Here is a 27,022-nt window from a genome sequence, read left to right on the forward strand (position 1 = left end):
ACCTGAAAATAAAGGTGCCAATGTGGATAAATTCATGTGAGATCGTGCTTGGTAGAGACCTAAGGAAGGAAGAAGAAATTGCTCCAGGCTTTCCCCTATCTTCTTTTGAGTATGTGCATGGACAAGCGAAGTTGGAGAGAGGAGAAATTCTGGGCTGCTTCTCAAGGGAACGAGGTGATTTTCAAGGAGAGCTTGCTTCTTCATTCTTCTATAGTCATACTTGGGGCTTGAAACACTTAGATTAAAGTGCTCAGGCCCCAGGGAGATGTCACCTAGGGATCTTACATTTCTTAGAGGAGAAAAGGCACTCGTAAATATGTATGAATTCATAGACTTTCTTCCCCAGATGCCTGGGGGTTCTTGAAAGTCCTTCCAAATTCTCCTATTGGCCAAACCAGGGCCCATTATTTTGGAAATAGCTGGAGAGGAAGCACTGATGAGCTCTGTGCCTACATCCCTAACTCGTTCATGTTCTTGAGTGTGAGATCTTTTGGGGCATGTTAACACCATAGTCCTTGTGGCTTCTCGCATCTTCAGCTCTTGCTCCTGAAGGCCAAGTTTAACCTGACAAGTGGTTCTGGCTTTCTTCTGTGCTGGATGCCCTATCAGGTGTCTTGATCTGGAATTCTTTATGACCACAGGGTCCACTGACATCATGGCAGTGGAAGATAACCTGTTAGCTTTCTGAGCACCTGCCTTAGGCCTAGACTGTGATTCAGGCTTAACCAAGTCTATCAGCTCAGCATAGGTAGATGAAGGGTCCGCAGTAGGTGACAGTGGCGTATTTCTGCTGGTCACAAGGCATGCCAGATGCTGGCTGACAGCACAGTGGGTCGACTTAGCTGGAAGAATGGGCGAGTTATTAAGAGGCCATTTCTGTACCTGGGAGTAGATCACAAAATTGAGCCATTAAAGCACAAACACAAACAAAAAAAAGAAGCATTAGTTATGAAGACAGGGGATCATATGGACACAAGATAACACAGGCCACATTGCCAGACAATAGGGGAAAGGGACCTATTTCATGTGATTTTCTTCTAATACATGTCAATAAGAAAATGGGCACTAGGGATGGTAAGGGAGTCTATGTCATATAAGTTTGTCATTCTTTTTCTCCCTTGCTCCTGAACACTTTTTTAAACAAAATTACTTAGCATTAAAAAAGCGAAATTATTTAATTTGCAAACCTAACTGTCAGGGATTATATTTATTAATTCCACAGTCTACCAGTTTGGGGACAGAAGTTTACCAGTGAGTAACATTCAAGAACAAATTGATCCCTTGCTAGCTTTAGACCAATTATGGGTAACATATCCCATGTATGAGTGGTAGGTGCCCCTAACTAGAATCCTAGGAGAGATAAAACATGGTGTCCTGTTGACATGGTCTTGTAAACTGCCCAGCATACAAACAAAACATTAACTTGGAATTCCATAATAGAAAGGAATATTTTCAACATATTGCCATTAAAAGATGACCAGGAACAAAAAGGGGTGTTGGGTTCACCTTTCTCTGTCTCTGGTGGGATTCTTCTAAGGAACTGACTCACAACCTTGTTGCACCCAACTTCATTCTCCACCTGTACAGGGGAGACCAAACTCACCACTGCCCTTTCTTACCTCCTTGGCCCAGGCTGGTTTCTCGCTGGGATTCATCCCTTCTTTGTAGTGGTACAGTGGCTTCTTTTCTCCTGGCCTCTGGTCTTGGCGCTGTTGCTGCTGCTGCTGCTGAAGAGACACCAAGTAGTCCCTCTCCTGTTGTAGCTGCCTTTGCAGTCGTTCAGCCTGTCTCTGTTCTTCCAGCTGTTTGCGTTTATACTCCTGCCCAGAACAAGGGGGAAGAGGAACAACAAAGAATAGAAGGTCAGGTGTGTCCGTGGGCACCAGAGGAGATCACAACGGTTCTTGTAAATCGACAAAGGAAGGAGATTGGTCATGGACACAAGCGACACTGATGGGCATCCAAACAGAGGGTTAGCATGAGGACAGACTGTCAGAAACATGACTTTTTTAAAAAACAGGACCCCTCCCTCCTGGTGTTATCCTTCCTCTGACTTAGCAAGGGCTCCTTCCTGGTTTGGAACCAGTTTCACTCTTAGATTTGGAGGCAGAAAGGCCCTACAGATTTCACAGATGAGGAAACTGAGGCTCAGAGAAGGTGCCCAGTGCCACATGGCTAATGTTATAGATTTAGAATTAGCAAGAGATCAAATAGGGAGCATCATAGATTTAAAGTAGCAAAGGGTCTTCTAGCCCAACCGCTGCTTTTATAAGAGGAAAAAATCCCAGAGAAATTTGGAAACGTGACCAAGGTCACACAAGGGGGAGCTGGAAGGGAACTTAGGACTCATCTAGGCTGATATTTTTGAGTTGTAGAGGAAGAAACTAGCCCCTGAGAGATCACATGTGAAGTCAAGGCAAAGCTGGGACTCAGGCTGCCAGCCCTTCAACTCCAAAGCCAACAGAAGCTGACAAAATGGCAGCAGTGCAGCCATGTGGTCCTGTTGTTGTAGAGCGCCTGGAATGGCTCACCTCTCTTTCCCAATTTTATCATTTAATCCAATCAAAGATCTACAATTAAATATAAACCTCAGGGTAAAAAAGTTAAGAGGCAATGTGTTATGGTGGCTATAGAAGGTTAGTCTTGGAGTCAGGAAGAAATGGGGCCAAGTCCTATCTCCTATATGTATTAAATATCTGTCAAAGAATAAGGTTACTTAATTCTCACTATGACTTATATAAAACCATCAATACGATGGTCTGCATCGTATGGATGTTTCCATGCTTTGAGTTTGATGTTTCTCAAAATGATAGAAAATATCACATGGATGTTTCCACACTGGGAGTTCCCATATTGAAGAAAGCATAGGAAAGGGGGTTTTGAGCTGGAGAGAATCTCAGAAGGCATCTAGTCCTAGCTGATTAATTTGCAGATGAGGAAATTGAGGCCTCAAGAGGTAAAGTTAAAGTTACTTGCCCAAGGTTCTATAGGGCCACATTAAGAAGAAGAATGAAGGGATTTGCATATATGTGTGAATATGTATAAAAGTATGTGTGTATGCATATATATTAATATAGGCTAACAACATTAACAAGCACATTTATAGAGTCAAAAGGGAAAAGAAGAATGTCACTGAATAGAATTTTGATTTTAAAAAGAAAGTAAACAAAATCAAATCCGAGACTATTCAGGGCATATTGTTGTCATAATAAAATGTTTTTAAAAGTATTTCAAATGAGAGCAGTGTGAGCCAGGAACACAAAATGTTCCCAGCATAAAATCAAAACTAATAGTCTACAAATGAAATGTGGCCTTTGGATCTTGTAAATCTGAGTGGGTTTGCATTAGATTGGTATGTTTTACTCTGAATCTGTTCCAGCATGCTCACAAATGGCTTTGAGAGTCCCAGAGCAATGAATGCCATGGTCCTGAACACTCTGAACTTATTAATGTAGCTGAATTTTCACAAAACTTTAATGAATAATGGGATTTAATAAAAAACACAAAAATGTATTCAATCTGGGTTTTCATAAATTATTAAAAATCAATTGGTTCAAAAAGAGGAAGTGGTGAGACTTCATGGATAGAGTTTTGGGGATCAATACCAAGAAGACTATGTTAAAATCCCTCCTGGGACATAAGAAGTATGACCTTGGGCAAGTCACTTAACCTCTATGTGTCTATGATAACAGGCTTGCATTTCTTCTGGTATTGCGTATCTGCATTGGTAAAGAGAGTTCCCATGATATATAAGTCACCATTCCCCTTTATCAAACTTACTCCTTAGAAAGACTTTCGCTCTTAATATATCTAAGGGTGTATCAAAACCAAGAAGCAAGTTAATAGACGATTGAGAGTTTCCCAACAAAGACTCACCTCCTGATCATCTCATGAAATTGATTAGGAAATTCCTAGACACAGATATAGACAGAGACCCAAACACACACATACATACATGCATACATGCATATGTAAAATTAGGAATTTGTGAAATGACTTGCCCAAGGCCACACATGCATTACATACAGAGGCAGGATTTGAACCCAGGTCCTCCAATGACACTTCCCATTTCTATGAAATCAGTGAAAGAGCAGAGATTGGAGGACTTCCTCTCCTGTGTCTTGCCCATTAAGTTTCCCTCTTGGAATGCATGCATGTATGAAGGAGGACACAGGCACCCCCATGCAAACGCACACCCCAAGGAAGAACAGAGAACGGGGGAGCTGGTGCTTGGGGATCCCATTACCAGAAGGAGGGCTTGCTCCTGCAATAGCTGCTGCTGCAGGATCTCTAACTGTCTCTGCTCCTCCTCTAACTGTCTCCTGATGTACTCCTGGTGAGGCGGCCAGCAGAGAATTCAAAGGAACAGAGACCGAGAGAGAGAGAGAGAGAGAAAGAAAGAGAGGAGAAAGAAAGAACCAGTAATTTCACAAAGCAACAGAAAGTAGTGAGTGAAGTCCAGAAGGAGGGAGGGGAATGGAAAAAAGGAAACACCCAAAGACCTCTTCAGCCAGCAAGAAGACATTTCCCAAGCAAAGACATTTAGGTCAAAAGCACAAAATTTTTGTTCAAAAAATGGTCACTTGAGTTGAGTTTTATGACAAATGCCCAGGGTTAAGTAAACCCAGCTACATTTTGGAGCTTGTTCTAGTAAGATCCCAGTTTTTATGAAATCCCTAGAATACACCATGCAATGAAGTTTCTGGGCTGCATGAGAGTGGATGGGGACAAATCTTGCTGACTGCTATCAATGCCCCGGTGTTCTACCTGACTGTCCTTGTAGGCTGCATCCTGCATGGCAGAGATGGGCTTTAAATGGGGGTGGGGAGGGAAGGCCAACAGATGAGTTAAGTGTTGTGCAGAAGAAAGCTTGGGTAAGAACAGCTTCCCTTAAGTCATGAAAGGGGAGAACGCATGTAGTTTCCACAGCCAAACAGTCCCACTCATGAAACATTAACAAAGGAACTGGGGAGGGGGACCCAGAAGATCAGACCATTCCAGGATCTTACCATTGGCCATTAAGGGAGGTACATTGAGGGGGAGACATATCAGGGTGGGCATTGGACTTCTTGAGCCTGTGATAATTACAACTGGTCACAAAGGGGGAAAATGAAACCACCTCTCCCCCCCCCCCCACAATGCAACAATCCCAACTGAAATCACAACCAAGTGATCCATGGTCTTCCAAGGGTCCCGCTTCAGGGATCTCCTGGCAATGGCTTACCTGCTCGTGCTCTGCCCGTCTCCTTTCTTCCTCTCGGCGGATCTGTTCCTCATAGTGTCTCCTCTGCTCTCTCTCCTGCTGTTTCCTCAGTTCCTTCTCTCTCCTTTGCTGCTATGGGGGGATAAACACACATCAAATGAAGTTGGTTCTCATTGGAGGGAAGGACAAAAACCACATTAGGGGGTAGTTCTCATATTGATGGGTAATCTCAACAACTCATCTCCTTTGCTTCTTTCAAAGCTCAGCTCAGGTATCTCCTCTTCGGTAAAGCCTCCCCTGATCTCCCAGTGGTTAGCATTTGACTTTTTTCATCCTGAAATTAATTTCTATGGTTTTCTATTTATCTCCTCTTATATGTGCTATTTCTCAGCACAACAGAATCTTCTCAAGTACAAACTGTTTGGCTTCTCTCTGTGTACTGCTAGTGTTAGCTCAGTGCCTGGAACACAGTAGGAAGTTAATAAATGCTTCCTGACTGTCCCGTGGACTCTCAGGGCTTGGCCTGGTACTCTCTGGCCCTAAAGGAAAAGAACAAGGAACAAAATTCAGCCAGGCACCATGTTAGGTGATGGACAGACAGAGGAGAGAAAAAAAAAAACAGCCTCTGTTTGCAAACAGCTGATAACCTAATGGGAGGTACAGGTCCACAATAGGAATATTTATAGAATAAATACAAAGTTGTTAGCAGTTGAGAGTTGAAGAGGCAAAAAATCAGATTTTCTAGGACCCAGGACATTAGGTTTAGAGCTGGAAGGATATTTGGAGATCATCCACAGAGGAGACCCAGAGATGTACCATGACTTGGCCAAGGATACATTGGTGAACTTTTGGAAGTATATAAATACATAAGAAATAAATATAAAGAAAATAACTACAAATAACGTTGTTAAATTAAGTGTGAAGAAGGGAAGGCATTACTATGTGTGGTGAGGAGAAAGGAAAGGCTTTCTACAGAAGGTGGTATTTGCATAGAGTCTTGATTCTAAGAGGCAAAGGTGAAGAGGGAGTGAGCTCTAGACACGGGAGATGGCCAGTGCAAAGTGATGGAGTTCAAAGACTGGATATCCCATGTGAAGAACACGAGGCCAGTTTGGTTGGGACACAAAGCTTGAGAGGGGCGTGACATCCAATGAGTCTATAAAGATAGGTTGGGGCAAAGTCATGAGGGGTTTAAAAGCTAAATAGGGAGGAGCTTTTATTTGATTCTAGAGGTTACAGAAAGGCACTGGAGTTGAATGAGGAAGAGAATGACACATTCAGATCTGCACTTAAGGAAAATTTCTCTAGCAGCAGTGGGGAGGAGGGAATGAAATGGGTATAAACTTGAGGAAGGGAAAGAGAGTAGCCTGTGAGTAGATGAGAACTAGGCCAAAGGAAGCCCAAGCTGCCACACACCCAGCACAGTAACTTGGATACAGAAGAGACTTAATACAAATTGTTTCTTGACTTGATTCTGTCATGGTGGGCCTTTGAAGACAGGACCCTGAGTCAGAGTTGGAAATTGGTTTTGGTTTCTGGTTAGAAGTTCAGAGAGTGCAGAACATGCCAATAGGTGAGATGGACATTCTGTTTTGTAATTCTCTTGGATGCTTCATTTCACATGACTGACGATGCCCAGTTGGGTACATAACACCACCCAGGTTAGACGATGAGTGTCACACTGAGAGGCAAAGGAGCAAATCACACAGAACCAGGGGCACATTGATCTAGTTCCTCTGCCATTTGTGGGAATGACCAACAAAGCACCAAAAGCAAAAGGCAGAGGCTTAATGGTCTATTAGGATATCTTAATGTTCCTGCTGGTGTAATCCCTCACTACTACTGGCCGGAGTTTTGCAAACCATCTAATGAAGTTGGTGAGATTTTAAAGAATGTGTTTTTCTCTCGTTTACTTGTCAGTCAATAATAACAGAAGAAAGGTTATTGCTTTTCCAGTAAAGAGTAACTGAAAAGATATTTTACTTTGGGTTGTTATGAGAGGCAGACAAAAACCAGTGACTAGGTGATTGAACTGAAGATGGTCCTTGTCAGTGGGGAGAACAATGTAACTGACACAACTCCAATATAACAGCTGCCAAACTGACCTTCTCAAGGCCCAGCTTGGCCCATGTCATACTCACACTCAGAAACCTTTCTATGGTTCCTGATGGCCTCTAGGAAAAAAACCTTCTAATTCCCCAACTTGGCTTTGGAGGCTCTCCACTCTGCAACTCACAATTCTTTTTTCTTATTTATTTCCCATCGATCTTCCTTCAAGGAATCTGTATGCCAAGAAAACTGGGTAACCCTTGATCTGCTATTGTTCCTCCCATGAACACACTTCTTCCCCTTTTCTTTTCACCTTTAGCACCCTTCAAGGCTTGGGTCAAGGGTCATCTTCTCCCTGAAGCCCTCCCTGAACCCTGTCTGATGCTCTGAGTGAAAGAATGCTTTCCCCTCGTCAAACACCGCCGGAGTGTTTTGTCTCCTTTTCTTTGTCCCTCAGTATTCTAATTTGTACTATGTACATCTGCTAAGTGTTGTATTCCCCGCTTTTTCCCTCATCACAGCAGAATGAAAATCCTTGAAGATAGGAAGGACTGTCATTTTATTTTTGCATTCCCAGTGCCTTGTACATGGAAGATTCATCTTCCTGAATTAAAATCTGGCCTCAGACACTTGCTAGCTCTGTGACTCTGTGCAAGTCACTTCACCCTGCTTGCCTCATTTTCCTTATCTGTAAAATAAGCTAGAGAAGAGAATGGCAAACCACTCCAGTATTTCTGCTGAGAAAATCCTAAGCAAGGTCTTATAGAGTCAGACATAAGTGAAAATGAATGAACAACAAAAAATAAGAATGATAAAAATAGCAGCTGCCTTGTTGGGTGCTTGTGAATTCAGATCAAAAGGGCTAACATGTTAAAAAAAAACCACAAACAACCTTGTAAACATTAAAACTATTGATGTGAGCTATTAATTTTATTATATTTATAAAGTATAAATATATTTACATTATATCTAATATTATTATTAAATAAGATGCTTAACAATATTTAAAAAAACTGAACTGTGAATTGGTCTGAATGTTGTAATTTCCATACAATTAGCATTTTAGATTCTTCCTCTGTTGTCTGTTTCTTGGGTGTCAGCTATGGTGGTAAGGGAGTTAAAGTCATTGAAAAATGTGGCTGATTTTTAGAAGCAGAATTTTAAAGAAACCAACAGTCCCACGATTATTTAGCATTCAGCCCCCCTCTATCTCCACCACACCACGTGGATACCATGTTGATCACAGATTCTGAGAATATGGGCTCACTCAGTGATTTGTGAGTTTTGACACAGATACTACAAAGTGAGTAATCCTTCCTAATGAGCTCACTTGGGGTCAGATACCTCTAAAACATGGAGGCATCTTTCAGGACTCCAATTCCCATAGCGAGGTGGAGAAATAAATCGCTTCCCCAGACTAGTGAAGGCTCCTTGGCAAGTTAACAAGTGCTCAGTCTTGCTGCTAATGCCCTTCCAAAGCAACATTGATCTTTGTCCCTCAGGGAGGGGTGCTGCCTGAGATGGCAGATCTAAATTAGTCAAGGAAAGACAAACCTTCTTCCTTAAAGTTGTGCATGTTTGGTGGATTAAAAGGGGATTAAATATCTGAAATCTTAATGAGAGGGACTAAGAATGAGGATCTTTGGGCATAAGGAGGTCATGAGGAACTAATTTTTTTAGGTTCTCTTTTTCTTTTAGATTAATATTGTTTGTGGAATTTAAGGGAAAGTACAAGCTAAAGGTAGGAGGAAAGAGTTGAGCTGGAAAAGCAAGATGAGACATGGAAAAGGAAGCCAGAAGAAGGAGTTAGAGGGAAATCATGGAAAAATAGAGTATACAGGGGAGTAAAAAATGGGGAAAACATGCAAGTATAATGATTTCTAATTCTGTCCTTCCCAGAGTGATTCCAGGGCCTGGAGGGTGGTATGGTGGTCTGGTCCCACTGCTGTTCCTGGTTTCTGCAAAAGACAACTTCTTTTTGTTTCATTTTTAGGGTGGAAGATAGTTTAGACTTTGTTGCTATTCATTCCTTTCAGTCATGTCTGACTCTTCACAACTCTGTTTGGGGTATTCTTGGCAAAGACAGCAGAGTGGTTTGTCATTTCCTTCTCCAGCTCATTTTAGAAATGAGGAAACTGAGGAAAACAGGGAGAAGGGACTTGCCCAGGGTCACACAGCGAGTGTTTGAGGCTATATTTGAACTCAGGTTTTCCTGACTTCAGGACCAGAATGCTATCCGCTGCATCACCTAGCGCCCTGTTTAGACTTTACATGCAGAAAAGAATGTCCGTATTTAAGTCGGACCCCTGTTCTAAACGGGACATGAAAGAGGCATAATTAGAGCAAGGGGTCCAAACCTTTTTTGTGTCCTCGGCCCTTTAGGCACTCTGCTGATGTTAATGCATCCTTTCTCTGAATAAGTTTTAAAATAAATTGAAGGAAATCTTGAATTTCAGTTGGAGGAAAATAAAGATACATTTCTTTTCTTCATTCATGTTCATGGACCCCAGGTTAAGAACACTTTTTTATAGGATTTCACATATCTATTAGGCCAGAAATTTCCCAAGTAGGCCCCAGGGTCATTCAGAACAGAACAAAGTTGTGTGCCCAAGTGACGGGAACCTTAACGGTGATAAAAACATTAAGGTCACCATCAGAGTAAGAGTAACAAGTACAATAAGGACCTCCATATCCCCTCTGAATTCAGCTAACAATGCCTACCACAAAGTGTTGCCCAAATGGCTATCAGGGGAATTTGTTTTCAGAAATAAGGCGGGATTTCTGATTGTGGGACCAGAGTAAGTCACTGCAGAAGGGAGTTCCTCCAGAGATGGTCCCAGGAGAAGTCCCTATCCTGTCATGATTCTTTTGGCTATTGTGCTACAGATGGATAAAATGACCTCTTTTGTAATTGAATACAAGGCTGTTAATTCATCTTCTGTAGGATTCACTGAGCACTCTTGAGGACAAAGCCTGTTGTAGACAGCATGAGTAGAATGTTCTTCATTCTGCCTCTCACAAGGGCTGTGGCTCTTCTCCCAGGTCTCCCTATTGTCTTTTTGCATATATAGTCTGGAGATTCTGGCAACAGCTATTAATGTGGCAATGAGGTCACATAGTGGATTGAGTGTGGTATGTGGAATCGGGAAGGTCTGAGTTCAAATCCAATCTGAGACATTTAACAGCTGTGTGATTCTGGGTCTCCTGGTGTCTTTCACTCTTGCTGAGTCCCTCAGGGCACTGCTGATGATACTGAACAAGGATAGCCAGTTTGCTTTTCCTAGAAGTGTTTTTGAGAGCTTTTGATTGGGGTACTTCCTGGCTCTCAGAGCAAGGAAAAAAACATGGCAACTTCACTTCCACTGCTGGGACAAGATTGGGAAAGAAACTGTTTTGGGTTTTTTCATCTGTAAAGTGGGGATTTTGCCTCCCTGGGATTTTGTGAGGATCGAATTTTGAGGTAACATATGCTTGGCACTTTGTACACCTTAACATACATGTAAATGCTAGCTATTACAGTTGTTGATAAAAACATTTTTCTTAAATGTCTCTAGGTCAATGGGATGCCTAGGTGACTGTTGACAATGATTTTTATTATGATGATGCCCCAGTTACAATATGGTTTATAACTGGGTTCCAATGAGTTGGCTTCCCAAGGATGCTTTGGGAACAATGACAATGATGGTGATAATATAATAATACAATAAACACCACTTACATGGCACTCTAAACTTTCTAAAGTACTTTATGTACATATGTGTGTATGCATGTATGTATGCACGTTATCTCCTTTGATCTGTATTTCATCAGATATGCATTTGGGTGTTTTCCCTTTAGCGAGTCCAGACTTATTAACACCGGCTGTGTAAGGACATGGTAGAAATTGTGCAAATTAGCACTGCAGGTGACAAAAACTTAACACCTACTGAGTACCTAGAACAACATGGCCTAAGGACCAGAACTATACACCAGAAGCTTGATGTCTTTCGTAAAAGAAGAGATAATAAATCCCTGACCTACTAACACAGACCCTGTAAAAACCAAGGGCACACAGGAGAAAACGGAGCCAGGCCACTGAAGTGATCTGGCCAAAGTCACGTGGGTAGTGAGCACAGAGGTCTGCTGGCTCTTCATCATCCAGAAATGAACTTGGAGAACGATGGGTAAATCTGAGCAGGAAGCACTCAATGGGAGGGCAGCAAGGCAGCTTCAGTGGATGTTTTTGGAGGGAGGGGGAATGATGAGGTAGAGAACAGCACCCCCCCCCCCATTCGGTGCTTTCATAAATGTGCAAAGTCCCTCCAGCCATGCAGCGCAGCCACTCATCTGTAATTAATAGTCTCAGAGATCTGCTCGTGGCACTGAGAGGTCAGACAGCTGGTTCGGGGTCACATAAGCCAGTATGTGCCAGAGGGACAACTTGGATCCAGCTGCTTCTGAGAGCAAGGCTGGCCTGGCAGCCAGCACAGCAGGCCGCCTGTCATCATACACGAGGAGGGCATAGAGAGTGCGCACTCCCCAGCACCCCATCCCCAAGCACCCCTGGGATCATACACGAGGAGGGCATAGAGAGTGCGCACTCCCCAGCAGCCCATCCCCAAGCACCCCTGGGAGCCACAGCCCTAAGCAAGGAGCTCCCGGCCAGCCTAACTCGGTGTGGAGGGAAGGGGATTTAAATAATGGAGCGCCAGCTCCAGACATAATAAAATGCTCAGCTCCTCCTGGGGAATGCCAATGACAGGGCTGAAATGGGCCTCTGGACCCAGCCAGGAAGAGAGCAGCTCTGCCCTCCCACTCTGCTGCCGCTGCCACACCAGGACCTAAGACGACTGACTGCTGTTAATCATGAAGTGAATTAAAGGCCATTTCCCCCCAGCACCGCTGAATCAATGCCAGGCTTGAGCCATGGGTGTGTGGGGACTGCTCTCTGTGCCTGGTGCTTTCTTCCAGCTCTGGCCAGTTGTCCAGTGGCAGCCAGGGAACATGGGCAGAACAATGGGACTCCAGTGATGGCCCGGGCCACACTGTCTCTGCCTGTGTGTGTATCTAGGTTTCTGTGTAGGTGTCTGTCTGTGTCTTTCTGGTTATTTCTCTGTTTGCCTCCATCTGTCTATGTATCTGTCCAACCATCTGTCTGTTTGTCCATCTGTCTGTCTCCCTACCTGTCTGTCCATACATCTATCTGTCCATCTGTATGTCTGTCTACCTATGTGTCTGTCTATCCATCCATTTGTTTCCCTATCCGTGTCTGTCTGTCCATACATCTATCTGTCCATCCATCTATCCATTTATCTGTCTACCTGTGTGTCTGTCCATTTGTCCATCTCTTTGTTTACCTGTGCATCTGTCTATCCATCTCTGTCTACCTGTAAGTCTGTCCATTTGCCCACCTCTTTGTCTACTTGTCCACCTCTTTGTCTACTTGTGCATCTGTCTGTCCATTTCTTTCTCTGCCTGTGAGTCTGTCCATTTGTCCATCTCTGTCTACCTGTGTGTCTGTCTGGCCCTCCATCAGTCAGTCTGTCCATCTATTTCAGTCTGTGCCTGTTAGTCTCCTCATTCCTCTGTCCCTTCCCCCTTACTTCTGCCTCAGCTCCTGCTTTTTTGGTTTGCACATGACATTTTCATCCCTCCTGGAACGACCGAGACACTGAAAGCCCCATCCCTGAAAAGAGATGACTCAGGGTAGCAACAGCAGGGCAGCCAATGGCAAGCCTTCCTTCCCGCACCCACTCCTCCTCCTCTCAGCCACTTGCTCGTGATTCTTTCGGGTGCAAAGGGCCAGCTCTGGCGGCTGAATTCATCCACACGCTGTCAAGGGGCTGTCAGGCCTGAGGAGCTCTCTGACTATTGATGGGAAGGTTTAGGCACCAGAAGTGGGCAAGGCTGTGTGCAGCCAGCAGGGGGAATGATGGGCTTGACATGCTGATAAGGGGAGCCTTCCCAAGGCAAGGCCACTCCCTGGCAGGGGCCTCCGAAGCCCGTTTTGAAAAGGGACACTTCAAAGGTCCTCAGTTCACTCAGCTAAGCCAGGTCCATCTGGGAAGAGGAAGAATGGGATGCATAGCAGAGCTGGGTGGGGATAAAATGGTGAAAACAATGACAGGCAGTGCTATGAGACGTCAAGGTGGGGAAAACTGAGTGTCTCAGAGAAAAAGAAAGAGAGACACACAGACAGAGAGAGACAGAGTGAGAGATAGAGAGACAGAGACAGAGAGAGAGAAGGAAAGAAGGAAAGAAAGAGAAAGAAAGGAAGGAAGAAAGAAAGGAAGGAAGAAAGGAAGGAAGGAAGGAAGGAAGAAGGAAGGAAGGAAAGAAAGAAAGAGAAAGAAAGGAAGAAAGAAAGAAAGAAAGAGAGAAAGAAAGAAAGAAAGGCACTTGAAAGGAAGCAGAAAAATCCAAGCCCAGCAGCCAAAAGAAAGTGAGACTGGAAAGTAAGAAGGCCAAGCATTGGGGAAAGTAAGATAGTGCAGAATATAATTTAGCAAGAGAGAAGACGTCTGAACAGCAGCACCATTTTGAAGGAATTCTGGCCACTAATTTTTATCTACACCTGTGATTTCATTGAGCTGAGAATCTCTTGGTGTGGAAATTCCTTCCACCATTTTTGATGTTGTTCAGGTGTTTCAGTCGTATCCTACTTTTCATGACCCCACCTGGGGTTTTCTTGACAAAGATGGTGGAGTGGTTTGTCATTTCTTTCTTTAGCTCATTTTACAGGTGAGGAAACTGAGGCAGATGGGGCTAAGTGACTTGGACAGAGTCAGACAGCTAGTAAGTGTCTGAGGTTAGATTTGAACTCAGGAAAATGAGTCCTCCTGACTCCAGGCCTGGCACTCTCTATATCCACTTCGTTACCTTATTGTCTTAGAGAGATAACTGGAGGAGGAGAGATTAGTGGACGTGCACAGAGTTATATAATCAGTATATGCCAGGGGCAAGACTTGAACTCAGGTGTCCCAGATTCCAAGACTGGTCCTCTGTTGGAAGGCCCTACTGACTTTCTAGACTGTAGGACTTCTGATCTCAGGACTATGGATTCTAAATTTGGAGCTGAAAAGGACTGAAGAGATACCTTGTCCAACCCCATTATGTTACAGTTAAGGAAAGTGAGGCCCCATAAGGCTAAGAGATTATCAAAGGTCACACAGGCAGAATGTGTCGGAAATGGGATTTGAACCCAGGTTCTCTGATACCAGAGCCTTTCCACTATACCATGGTGAATCAGAATCCTGCCTCAGACACTTGTCATTTCATTGTGCAAATCACTTGAAATTTCTAAGTCTCAATTTCCTCACCTATGAAATGGGTATTTTGAAATATTCTGAAAGCATTTCACTCCATATGGTTTGAAGAGTGTGAGTACTGGAGACAACTACTTCTTTAAAAAATATTCTTAGATTTTTGTAGTAGATAGGAAGACCTGAGTTCAAATTCAGTCTCAGACACTGACTAGCTTTGTGACTGTGGGTAAGGCACTTAACTTCTGTTTGCCTCAGTTTCTCCATCTGTAAAAAGGGGATAATAATAGCCTCCCAGGCTTGTGATATAATAATAGTCAAATGATTAGCACGGTGCCTGGCACAGAGTAAGAGCTATAAAAATGTTAGCTATTGCTGTCTATGTTGTTATTCTAAGTCTGGGTGCTTGTGGACAATGGTTTTGTGTGTTATAATGTTCTGGTTTGTGTCCAATTCATGTTCTGAATACTCAAGGACATTGTAGGCTTTAATTCAGTAGTACGGGGATTTTACAACTGTCAGTATATAAAGAAGGAAGCAAGGTGGCCCAGTGGATAGAGGCCTGGGCCCAGAGTAAGGAAAACCTGAGTTCAAATCTGACCTCAGACAGTTATTAGCTGTGTGACCCTGGGCAAGTCATTTAATCTTATTTGCCTCAGTTTCCTCATCTGTAAAATGAACTGGAAAAGGAAATGGCAAACCACTTCAGTATCTCTACCAAGAAAACCCCAAATAAGGTCACAAAGAGTTGGACATGACCAAAAAATGACTCAACAACAATGAAATATGTAAAAAATAATGAGTTTCTGGTCTTTCCTTCTCTCTCCCTCTCTGTCTCTCTCTCTGTTTCTCTGTCTCTGTCTCTCTGTATCTCTGATTATGTCTTTCTAGGCATGTAACAGAGGCTACATTTTTACAACCTCAATAAAATGCTGAATAATTTTTTCTTCTGATTATTTATTATTTAATAATGGCATCAGTATAATTGGCATCAGTCCTTCACAGCAAATCTAAGTTTCAGATAGTAGTTCACATGCTAAATGATTGCTCCTTCAATGGTTTCCATCATCAAGGCAGGAGAATTTGAACTTTCCAAGCCATTAACGAATTCTGCCGCGGAGTCAACTGGCCACAGCCTCTTGCAAGCTTTTCTTTCTCTGGTCCAAGGATGCTGGGTAAGGACTCACGACGCAGACAGGGTGGATCTCTGAGCTCCGTTTCGGCTGCCAGGGAGCTCCTGTGAGCCTGGCCTCGCTGCTCAACCCTCTGTAGGTGGAATCTTTCTTCTGTAAAATGGGGACATCTCATGGGACTCGTGTGGGAGTTGATGACAGTGGAAACAAACGGAGAGAAGCCAAAGAGTCCATTTAGAGTGGCGGTAAGTAAGAGCCACCCAGGCGGCAGCAGCCGCTGAAGTGGGAGCGCCTGCTTTGGAGGCTGGGCTCCGCCACAGGCTATGACGGGATCCAGGGCAAATCCCTAGATCTCTCAGGACTTGGAATTCCTCTGAAAGGGTGAAGTGCCTTTTATATGCACTGTGCCAAGTGCTGGGCTCCGTGCTTTGGCGACCTACAGGCTATCTGCCAGCAGCACAGAGCTCTAAGCAACGCTTCAGCATCACAAGAGTCCACTTTCTTACTTGGTTCAATCTGATGTAAAAAATCTGTATTAAACATGAGCCAAGTCGAAGGCAGGGTGTTGTGGTAGCAAGAGGGTAAACCTTGTAGCCAGAAGATCTGACATGAAAGTCTGCTCTAACATATCCAAGCTGCATGATTCCAAGCAAATGTCAAGCTTTTGACTTAAGCTTTAGGTGGTAAAGGCAACAAGAGCAAACTCCAGATTACAGATGAAGGATCAGTCTCTATCTATGGAAGTTGTTTCTAGGTGGGAGTTCCCTATCCTGAAGAAATTATATGTCTGGACCCAGAAGAAAAAAAATGAGAGGACTCTGGCTCCTTGAGATACAAAGAAAAACCTATTGAGAGTGCCTGCCCTCAAGAAACTTACATTCTATTGGGGGGAGGGGATCAGACAAGGAACTAGAAAGTAATTCCTAGTGTAGGTTCACTGAGAATACTAAGACCCAGGAGAATCCAGACTACAGATAGACAAGAAAGAGGAAGAACCAGTGGTAAACGTTTCCCTCCTTTCCAGGAAGCAACTTGAATACTGGAGAGGACTGGATTTTTTAGTCAATTTGTCTCTTTGCCCCACAGCTGCTGGTGTCTTTCCATCCAAGGTTATCTTACGTCTACATGGTATGTATATACATACATCTACATGTACATATTTACATGTATGTATCCACATTGTATGTATTTACATCGCATCTACATTGCATGTACACAATCTATATATATGTAATTACATATATGTATCTACATGGATGTATATACGTGTACAGGGGAGCTAGGTTGTGCTATAGTGCACAATGTGCTGAACCCGAAGTCAGGAAGATTCATCTTTTGGAGTTTAAATCTGGCCTCAGACACTTACTAGCTGTGTCACCCTGGGCAAGTCACATCACCCTGTTTGCCTCAGTTTCCTCATCTGTGAAACGAGCTGGAGAAGGAAATGGCAAATCACTGCAGTATCTCTGCCAAGAAAACCCCAAATGGGATCACCAAAGTCAGCTGTGAGGGAAATGAGTGAGCAACAAATAGAAACGTATTTGATTTTTTACCCCATTAAAATGTAAACTGCTCAAGGGCAGGGACTTATTTGTATCCCCATTGGCTAGCACTGTACCTGGCACTGTGTGTTCCTATAAACATTTATCGATTGAGTGACTGATCTGACTCCCTGGCAGTAAGGTCTTAGTAAGTCAGAAAATAGACAAATTATTAAAATACTTTGTGATATAAGAAGGGAGCACTGCCATCGTCATCATAAAATGGGGCGGGTAGCAGTATGGGGGTGTCAAGAATTGCTCTCTGAATCTGAAACTAGGACAAAAGATCTATATGCTACAATCAAAGAAAAAAAGTGTACTTTCCCCTTCCTCAGCGATAATTGTTTTGAATTTTTGCTGATTCCTGCTCTTTCATTCATTTATCTTGGTTAAGCCACCCACTCAAAACCTCAGTCGGCCTTGACTCTTCCTCCCTTTCCCTTCTCCACTCCCCATTCAATTAATTGCTTGCCAAGACTTTCCCACCTCTATCTCCACAGTGTCTTCCATCTGTCCTCTCATCTTATGGCCAGGACACAATTTCAGCTTCTCATCATTTTCTCCTGCACTGCTACCGTGTTGTCTCAGTTGGTCTCCCAGTGTCCAGTCTCCCTCCCAGCACCGCCCCCTCCCCCCATCTACCCTCCATATGGCTGCCAAAATAATATCCCAATGAACAGATCTAGTCACCCCTCTTCCTGGCAAAGCCTCCTGTTTCTTCCCACTGAGTTTGGGATAAAATACAAACTTCCTAGACTCGTTCCTAATCTCTTACCCATATAGAATGATGTAAGGTTTGCAAAATACTTCTTATCCGTTTTTTCCCCTTGATCTACTTAAGGCCATGCACAGTCTGGCTCCAATCTTTCCAGCCTTACTTCACACCACTCCTTTTTACATACTATGTTCCAGCCAAACCATCCTACCAGCTGTTCCTTGATTTCATCCTGCTGTCTTCTGCTTTTGCTCAAGGCTTTTCCCCCCTTGCCTGGCACACACTCCCGGCTTCCCTTGTCTACCTGTCCAAATTCTCTCTTCCTGAAAAACTCAGGTCAATCTAGTCCATGCTAACTTTCCTTAGGCTGCTTCTCCTCTTCTCCCTCTCCCAGGTGAAAGTGATCTCTTCCTCTTTAAATTTCCCTAGATCTCTTTGGAACCCTGGAATCTCCCCACAGCCCCCTTGTACTCATTTGGGTACAAGCTGTATCTCCTTGGAAGATTCCAAGGCTCATTGGGAGCAAAGACTGATATTTTTCATCTTTATGTCCCCAGAGCTCAGCATGACAAAGATGCTTAATAAATGTTTGATGAATGTATGAATGTTTCCAGTAAATACTCACGGATGTTAGACTATCATTGATTCCAAAAGCTGGAGTCTGGCCTTCACAGAGGTCTTTACCTATAGCCACAACCTGTTTACATTGCTATTAATAACGTGCCTCTCCCGGCAGCATGCAGAGTCTCTCTCACTCACATCTCTAATATTCAGCACTAAATATTTATTTTCCTTTTAACTACACTGGCATCTGTTAACCATAGATAACTGTGGACTCCTTAGATATTTCAATCTGACCCACCTCACTTATCCAACAACCACAGGAAAATGGATGGTGATGAGAGCATTTAGAGAGCTTCAAAGTTTGCAAGGTATAGATAGATATAGATATGTGTGTATACATATATGTATCTGTGTGTATAAGCACACCTATGTGTATAAACATATTGCTGAGCTCAGAACCAGGAAGATTCATTTTCATGAATTCACATGTGGATGCAGACACTTCTTAGCTGTGTGACCCTGGGCAAGTCACTTCACTCTGTTTGCCTCAGTTTCCTCATCTGTAAAATGAGCCGGAGAAGGAAATGGGAAACCTTTCCAGTAGTTTTGCCAAGAAAACCCCAAATGGGGTCACAAAGGGTTGAACATGACTGAAAATGAGTGAATAACACCAACAAGGTGCCAGGTACTGTGCCGAGTGCTGTAGAAACAAAGAAAGACAAAAATATGGCCCCTGCCCTCAAGGAGCTCACATTCTAAAGGGGAGGACTACATGTAAACAAGCATGCATATATAAGCTAGGTACAATGTAACTGGGAGATCCTCATGCAGGAAGACACTGGCAGTGAAGGGGTCTGGCAAAGGACTAATGTGGCAGGGAGAGTTTGAGCTGAAACTCGGAGGAAGCCAAGAGGCAGAGGTGAGGAAGGGGAGCAGATCAGGCATGGGGGACATCCAGAGATCTAGAGCTGGAAATGAGGTGATAGAGGTCACAGAGTCCACCACCCTCATTTTACAAAAAAGGGAACAGAGACTCAGAAATGTTAGGTGACTTGCCTAAGGTCACACATGTCACAGGGAGAATTTGAACCCAGGACTTTCACCTCCAAAACTGGTGCCCTCTGCACTAAAATACACTGACATTTATTATGGACCTACTTTTTGTGAAGGGGAGGTGACACATAGTTCCTCCCCTTATGCAGTTTATATATCTTGTGGGCATAAGACAAAAACACAGGGGACTACAATATGCAACATGATATGATAGCTAAGTTTTAAAGAGGTACAAAACAATTCTTTTGTGAGCTCTGAAAAGCAAGGAGGTAGAGTGTTCTGAACTGGAGAGGCAGGATGAGCTGAGTTTGAATCCTGCCTCACACACATAGTAGCTGTGTGACTGTAGGTAGTCACTTAACCTCTTCCTGTCTCAGTTTCCCCATCTATAAGATGGGGACAATAATAGCACCTAGTAGATCAAATAAGATATCATATGTAAAGTGTGATAGAAATACTGTTGTTGTTACTATTATTATTATTACCAAGCAAGGTAGATAGCGGGGTGAAGCTTCCTGAATTTGAGTTAGACTGAAGAAAGGGGCCCTCCCAAGGAAAGAGGAGGAACCCCTTTACTTTCCTGAGATCAATCTCTTCATGCTGCCTTCTTTCTATGCTAGAAGGAGAAACTTGGGGAAAGGTCTGGGCATGGTGTTCGGGTAGGACACAGTAGACTACTCTGATCGGATCATGGAGTAGAAATCTGGTTAGCCCCAGATTTCTGAGGGCCTTGCATCTCAAGAAAAGTGATTTTCTGTAGCAGGACCCCCCATGCTACCAATGCTCTTTTTTTCAAACATCTTCCATTCTGGCCATAGATCGTTACTTAAAATAAAAGTTTTCAAAAGTCTCCCCTGAAAATTTTCTAGTGTTGAAGGAAGGGCAAATCACAATGGGATAAGCTACCCCTCCTTTTGCCCTAATTCTTCAGTCTGAGAAATGCTTAGCAAGCTTCTGGAGACTAAAGGAGCCCTCTGCAAGAACTGCCACTCAGATATTGGTGTCCAGACATCTCCCTCGGTCTCTGCTTTTGACGCTGAAGCAACGAAAGGGGAAAAGACTGATGAATGTAAAGTGGAAATGAGATTCTCTCTGTCTCATTGACCCAAACCAGTGGACCTCAATAAACTATTTAGAAAAGAATCAGCCTCCAGTATCTGCATCCCTCCATTCTCCAACTTGGCACTGACTTCTTGACAAAGCAAGTTAATGATACAGGCTGAAAGACACTTTAAGGGGAGGCAAGATGAATCTTCAGAGGCTGTGAAACTAACCCTGGGCTGCTGCTGGTGAATTCAGTGCCTTCATTCATCACTGGCCACTCCCCCACTGGCCAGCACCCCCAATATTGGAAATAGAAATAGCGCTTTAGACTTGGCAAAAAACACTTTGTGATCTCGCTGGATGCTCTCTAAAAGAAGCCACTGCGGACACTTTGTTTAGTCATTTTCAGGAGTATCTGACTCTTCATGACCCCTTTGGGGATTCTCTTGGCAAGGATATGGAAGTGTTTGCCATTTCCTTCTCCAGCTAATTTTATAGGTTAGGAAGATGAGGCAAACAGGGTGAAGTGACTTGCCCAGGGTCACACACTAGTAAGTATCTGAGGCCAGATTTGAACTCAGGTCTTCCTGACTCCAGGCCCAGGGATATCTAATTGCCCTGCCAACACTACATACCTATTTTAACAGATGATAAAACTGAGACTTGGGAAAATCATCTGCCCAGGACAACACAGATAGAAACCAGCCTAAAACCCAGGATTCTCCTAACTCCAAGTCCAGTATGCTTCCCCCTATACCGTCAACATAGATCCCACCAGTTGTGCTGGGGCCTTGCTCCCTCCATTGCCTTGTTTCTTTTTTGTATATATCTATATAGTAGTATTGTCAGGACGCAGAGCTTTATCACCTCTCACTTGGGATATTACCATAACCTTCTGGCTGATCTTCCTGTATCACGTTCCTCCCTGATCCACCCTCCACTCAGCTGCTGAGATTTTGCTAAAGTTCAGGTCTGCCTATGTCCCCTCCCTGGCCCCCCATCACCTCCAGCATCAAACATCAAAGCCTCTGTCTTACTGCTAAAGCTCTTCAGAGCCTGCCCCCCTCCCGCCTTTCCAGTCTTCTTACAACTGACCCCTCTGCACATATTCTACAATGCAGGGACATGGCCCCTTCCATACTGGCTGTCCCCCGGTCCAGGAATTCTCCTCTACTGTCTGCTGACTTCCCTTAAACCCTAACTGAACTCCTCTCTTCTATAAGAGCCCTTACCAATCTTCCTTGATGCTGGTGTCTGCCCTCTGTGTTTCTCCCCAGATTACCCTGCATGCAGCTTATCGCACAGACTTGTTTGCTTGTTGTCCCCATATCTGGCCAGGATCTTCTCAAGGGCAGAGATTTTTTTTTGCTTTCCTTTGTATCTTCATCATTTATCACAATACCTGGCATATCGTAGGTGCTTAATAAATACTGACTTGACTTCACATACTTTATGATGCAGCCACACTGGCCACCTTGCTGCTCTTTGCATGTGACACTCTAGTTTCTGATCATTTGCCTTTTCACTAGGTTCCTCTCATACCTGGAACATTCTCCTTTCTTGTCTCTACCTCCTGGTTTTCCTGGCTCCCTTCAAGATTCAACTCCAATCAAGCCTTCTGCAAGGGGTCTTTTGTAGCAGCCATCCCCTCACTGGCCCCACTTTGAGATCACCTCCCCAGCCTGTAGCACAGTGCTTCACGCACACACATACATACACACACATGCACACACATACACATATACATACACACATACCTTTTAAAAACTGCTATATATCTCAGTTAAGCAAATATATATGCATATATACACATACGGTACATGCTTTTTTGTTTAATTGATTCAACTCATCATCAATTACTTAGAACTTTGGAGAAGAAAATAGAAAAGGCTTTAAACTCAGTGGGTTGAGGGAATGCTGTTAAATTCAACCACATAAAATTCCGGAGGACTAATGGTCCACAGGCACATAAAAGTACGTGACATTAGGTGCCACAGAAGGTGAGACTGAGCATGCCTTAGCGAAGGGCTCTACTCTCCAATGCTAGGGGGCCAGTTCAGGCACCAGAGCCAGCACCCTCAGAACCACAGAGCAAAGGTACTTCAGTGTGCATGAGTCTGATACCCAGTGAGCCAAGAATAAGCCCAACAGCCCATCTGACTGTGGCACTCCCCTGTTCTAGGAGCATCCATGGCTGCCTATTACTTCTAAAGTAAAATTTAACGTCTTCTGTTTGGCTTGTAAGTTCATAGTCCAGCTTCAATCTATCTTTCCAGGTTGATTACATATTACTCTTTCTCTCACACTCTGGGTTTCAGCACCACTAGTCTATTTTATGTTCCTTGGAGATGACTTTCATCTCCCATATTTGTGTGTATACATGTATATGTATAAATATGCACACACTTACAACACGTGTGTATGTTGGACTAAAAACTTCCTAACAATTAAATCTTAGTTGCTTTACTTTTTGGCTTTGTATCCTGAAGCCTAGCACACAGAGGCACATAATGAATGCTAATTTATGAACTGATTGTGTCCCTAATACCTAGAGCAATTCCTGGCACATAGTAGGCAATTAAAGAATGTTTTTTGATTTAACAATTGCATCCACAGTGCCTAGCATTGTGCCTGATGGGGTAGATGCTAATTGGCTTGTTCATAGATTGGGTTCCCCTCTCCACAGGGCACAGGCTGATATGTCTCCTCCTGTTCAGTCATTTTCAGTTGAGTCTGACTCTTTACTGACCTAATTTGTGGCATTCTTGGTAGAGATAGTGGAGTGGTTTGTCATTTTCTTTTCCAGCTCATTTTACAGATGAGGAAACTGAGGCAGAGTTAAGTAATTTGGCCAGAGTCACACAGCTAGTAAATGTCTAAGGCTGTATTTGAACCCAGGAAAATGAGTCTTCCTGACTCCAGGCTTGCTACTCTACCCGCTGAGCTGCCCCAGTTCGACACATAGTGGGCACTTAATAAAGACACTGGGTTGAATGGCATGGAATTTCATCACCTGGAGCCAATGTTCCACGTTTGATAACTAGAGTTGTTGGCATGGTTTTCCTTCCGTGCTATATCTGTTTGCTACCCAACACTCCCATTCCCCAAACATCATCGAAGTGATCCCCTGGGAGTGCTGCTCGTTCCTAAGACCCGTTTCCACACATGCCTGCATCTCCAGCAAGAAGCAATCTCCCAAAGGAGGAACCTGGGAGCCCTCATTTCTTGATGCTCCCACCCCGAGGTCAGCACAGAGCCCAGCGCCCCCACCCCGCAGTCTGCACAGCGCCCAGCACTCTGAGGCTGCAGCTGAGCGAGCCATCCCTGGTCCCCAGCCTACCTCCTCCAGCCTGCGGCGCTGCTCTTTCTGCTCCTCAATGCGCTTCTGACGCTCCGCCAGCAGTTGGCGCTTGTGCTCCTCATTCTCTCGCTGTTGCTGTTCCAGCTGCTGCCGCCGGAGGGCCTCCGAGCGCTCCTTGTTGGCCAACTGTAGGCGCAAGAAATCCCGTCTCAGGGTGGATTCCCCAGGCAGGTTCAGGATGGAACTATGTGGGGAGAGAAAAGGAGAACAGAGACAGGGACGCTGAGAGAGGAGGAGTGCACACAGAGTGAGGGATGGGCTCCCCACTGCACACGAGGTCATTTAGTGGCAGGACAAGCCTGATGTTTAGCGCATCCTTCCACCACCTACCTGGTGAAGGTGCGTTTTAGACATGGGCAAGGTGGGCACTGTCAGTTTCCCAACATATATAACTTATTAAAGGAAACTGGTGATGGAGGCCAGCTGTTCATTCCGTCCAAAACATGAATAATTACATTCGAGATATACTTGGTAAATGACAACCCACAGCATCTAGCATGATAGCCACAGCTAGAACAGCCCTCAATCTTCTCTACTTAGTTACCATCATCAATATATATGAGGAAGGCAATTAAGTCAAGATCACATGCATTTATTAAGTCCTTACTATGTACCAGGCACTGCTGTAAACGCATCCCAATAGACAAAGAAGGGTGTTTGTTGTATATGAAACCACAAACTTCTGTCTTACATCCTGCTTAATTTTTGTTTGTTGACTACTTGTTGACTATACTCCAGTCATTGCTCCATCTTCTCCCCTTCCCCCAGCTCCTGGGTCAGTGCTATACTTCCCAGGTGCCCCCTTCATCTGTTGTCTTATCTCATTCGAATATAGACTATAGTAACTATCTTGCTTTCTTGTATAGGTACCCCAGCACTTAGCCCAACAGACACAGTGAGTTCTTAATACATTTTTGCTCTATCTCTCTACCAGTCACTTGTTCATTCATTTTTAACTATGTCTGAGGCTCAAGAAAGCCAGATTGTGCTGCAACTTTAGTGAAAACTAAAAATCAGGAGGCTTTCAAAGGACTAGAAATAACATTACAAAATTCAAGTTATAAAATAACTACCACCACCCTTCACAAGCTCCCCTCCCCGCAACACACACACATACACACTACCCCACATGAGGAATGTGCCTGGTGGTCTGTATAACAGGGACATCTGGCTCCTCTCTTTAGGAGCCAAATCCAATTTTCCTTCTGTTCTGGCAGTGATGCTACCATCATTTAGCTCTCGCCCAGTATGTCCTACAGCCCTTGAAATGGTACTCTGAATCACAATGGGTACTTAAAAGATGGAAGTTTACTGACTTGTCTTAGCTTCTTTAGATCTTTTATAGGGCATACACATATGGTTATTTTAAAAGAGGACCCAATTTAGTAGAATCACAGAACTTCAGATTTGTTATGAAGCTTGGGGCCATCTAGACCAACCTATACCACATGTGCTTGTTTGAAGGGACCATGACATCAGGGAGGTGATGCTATGATATGCAGGTGAATTGAATTTAAGTGAGAAAGGGCTGTGCAAAGTCACCAGCCTCACTTTCTCTTCTGGAGTCATCTGGATCCAGTGGCCAGATATGGATCAGGACAACTGGAGATGGCCATATCCAAAAAATGGCTGACTATTTTTTTTTACTGAATTGTAATGGTAGCGCAAGTCTGTAATGGCTTAAGAATCTACATTAGGAATGGGGAACCTGGGGTTTCGAGACCACATGTGGTCCTGTAAGTCCTCAAGTGTGGCCCTTTGACTGAATCCAAACCTCACAGAACAAATCCCCTTAATAAAAGGATTTGTTCTGTAAAACTCAGACTCAGTCAAAAGGCCACACCCAAAGACCTAGAAGGCCACATGTGGCCCTGAGGCCACAGGTTCCCTGCCCCTGATCTACATGATGTTCCCAATTGCTATTAATCTCCCTAACTACATTGTACTTAACTATAATGTATTTATTTTTGCACTTATTCTGTATATACCTATATATGCGTATGTTTTCTCCCTGACAAAATGTTAGACTCTTGAGAGAAAGGTTCATTTATTTATTTATTTATTTTGTATTTCTAGTACCTGGTGTATATTTGGTGCTTAATAAATGTCTATTCATTGGTTTATAAAATAACAGAAGATTTGGATTAAGTGATGTAGAAAAAGGAAAGTTGAGCTAAAGTAACAATCTATGTGATGATCATGGTAATGTAAGTTAAGGGTAGGGGAGTCGATCAGAATACCACCGATCAATCGATTTCCCCCAGCCCAGTTTATGCAAACACAGAAAATAATGGGCAAGTAGGCAAAAGGCAAAATGGTGTTGTGGTCTTAAGGCAGAACTAAAGGAAGCTTTATCCTTTGTTACCATTTTATGAGGTGGGAAGATTATCTTCCATGGTTGTGGATAGAATTAGAGACTAAGCCATCAACTGGAAAAAAATATTGGTCTTGCCCCCGGTGTCCTTAGAAAAGCAGGATGCCCTCTTGAGACAATCAGTAGTGCCTGGATATTATCTAAGGAGTCTTCCTTCTGGCATCATAGAAGAGGACCAGATTTGGAAGTAGAGTCTAGGTCTTGAGAGGGAATCATTGCTTAGTTCTCAGGGAAGTGAGATTTCTCTCTCTTCCCCCTCCTCTGCCAATACTTCCATAAGACAGTGTCTGGTTGTACAGCTACTCATTCAATAGAAGCTACTAGACCAGCAGGGAGAAAGCACAGTGAATCCAGTAGAATAATCCACTCAGGGAAGATGGAGAAAAGAATGGAGAACTGGGACTCCAGGCACTGAGGGCATCACATACGTGTGGGGCTTCCTACTGTGGAATGTATGCCTACTCATCCATGGCTGATGTGCATGGTTGAGGGAGAGCAGTTTGAAGTTACCATACTTATGATGCACATCAGCAAATACATTTTTGAGGTCATTGTGACCCATGACTATTTAAGGTAAATGCACAGGTAGAAGCTCAAAAGCCATAATTTTAGGAGTTTGGTCTTCCCTGGGGAAAGATCCTCTGAGTCTGAGCTTGAGGAAAGCCCAGAGGGAGTGCTGCAAAGGGAAATGTGGAGAGGTAACAAAAGGCTTTTCATAAACAACAGCCAATGTTATATGAATGC

At 43.7% G+C, this 27,022-nt stretch overlaps 1 protein-coding gene across 5 annotated transcripts in view; it reads right to left on the reverse strand.

Annotated features, from left to right (window-relative positions):
* The window catches only part of TNIK (TRAF2 and NCK interacting kinase), a 433,646-nt gene that overhangs the window by 98,510 nt on the left and 308,114 nt on the right, over positions 1–27,022 (reverse strand). For all 5 annotated transcript variants that reach the window (XM_069083584.1, XM_069083583.1, XM_069083581.1 and 2 more), the window contains exons 12-15: positions 23,884–24,088; positions 5,225–5,335; positions 4,247–4,333; positions 1,620–1,820 (exon numbers count right to left, since the gene is read on the reverse strand). In XM_069083584.1, coding sequence (XP_068939685.1) covers positions 1,620–1,820; positions 4,247–4,333; positions 5,225–5,335; positions 23,884–24,088 — 604 coding nt within the window. The remainder of the gene's footprint in view (positions 1–1,619; positions 1,821–4,246; positions 4,334–5,224; positions 5,336–23,883; positions 24,089–27,022) is intronic.

This window comes from Petaurus breviceps, unplaced genomic scaffold, assembly GCF_028583685.1.
Source record: "Petaurus breviceps papuanus isolate PSGF00001 unplaced genomic scaffold, PetGlider_PUasm1.0 173, whole genome shotgun sequence".
Taxonomy (NCBI): domain Eukaryota; kingdom Metazoa; phylum Chordata; class Mammalia; order Diprotodontia; family Petauridae; genus Petaurus; species Petaurus breviceps.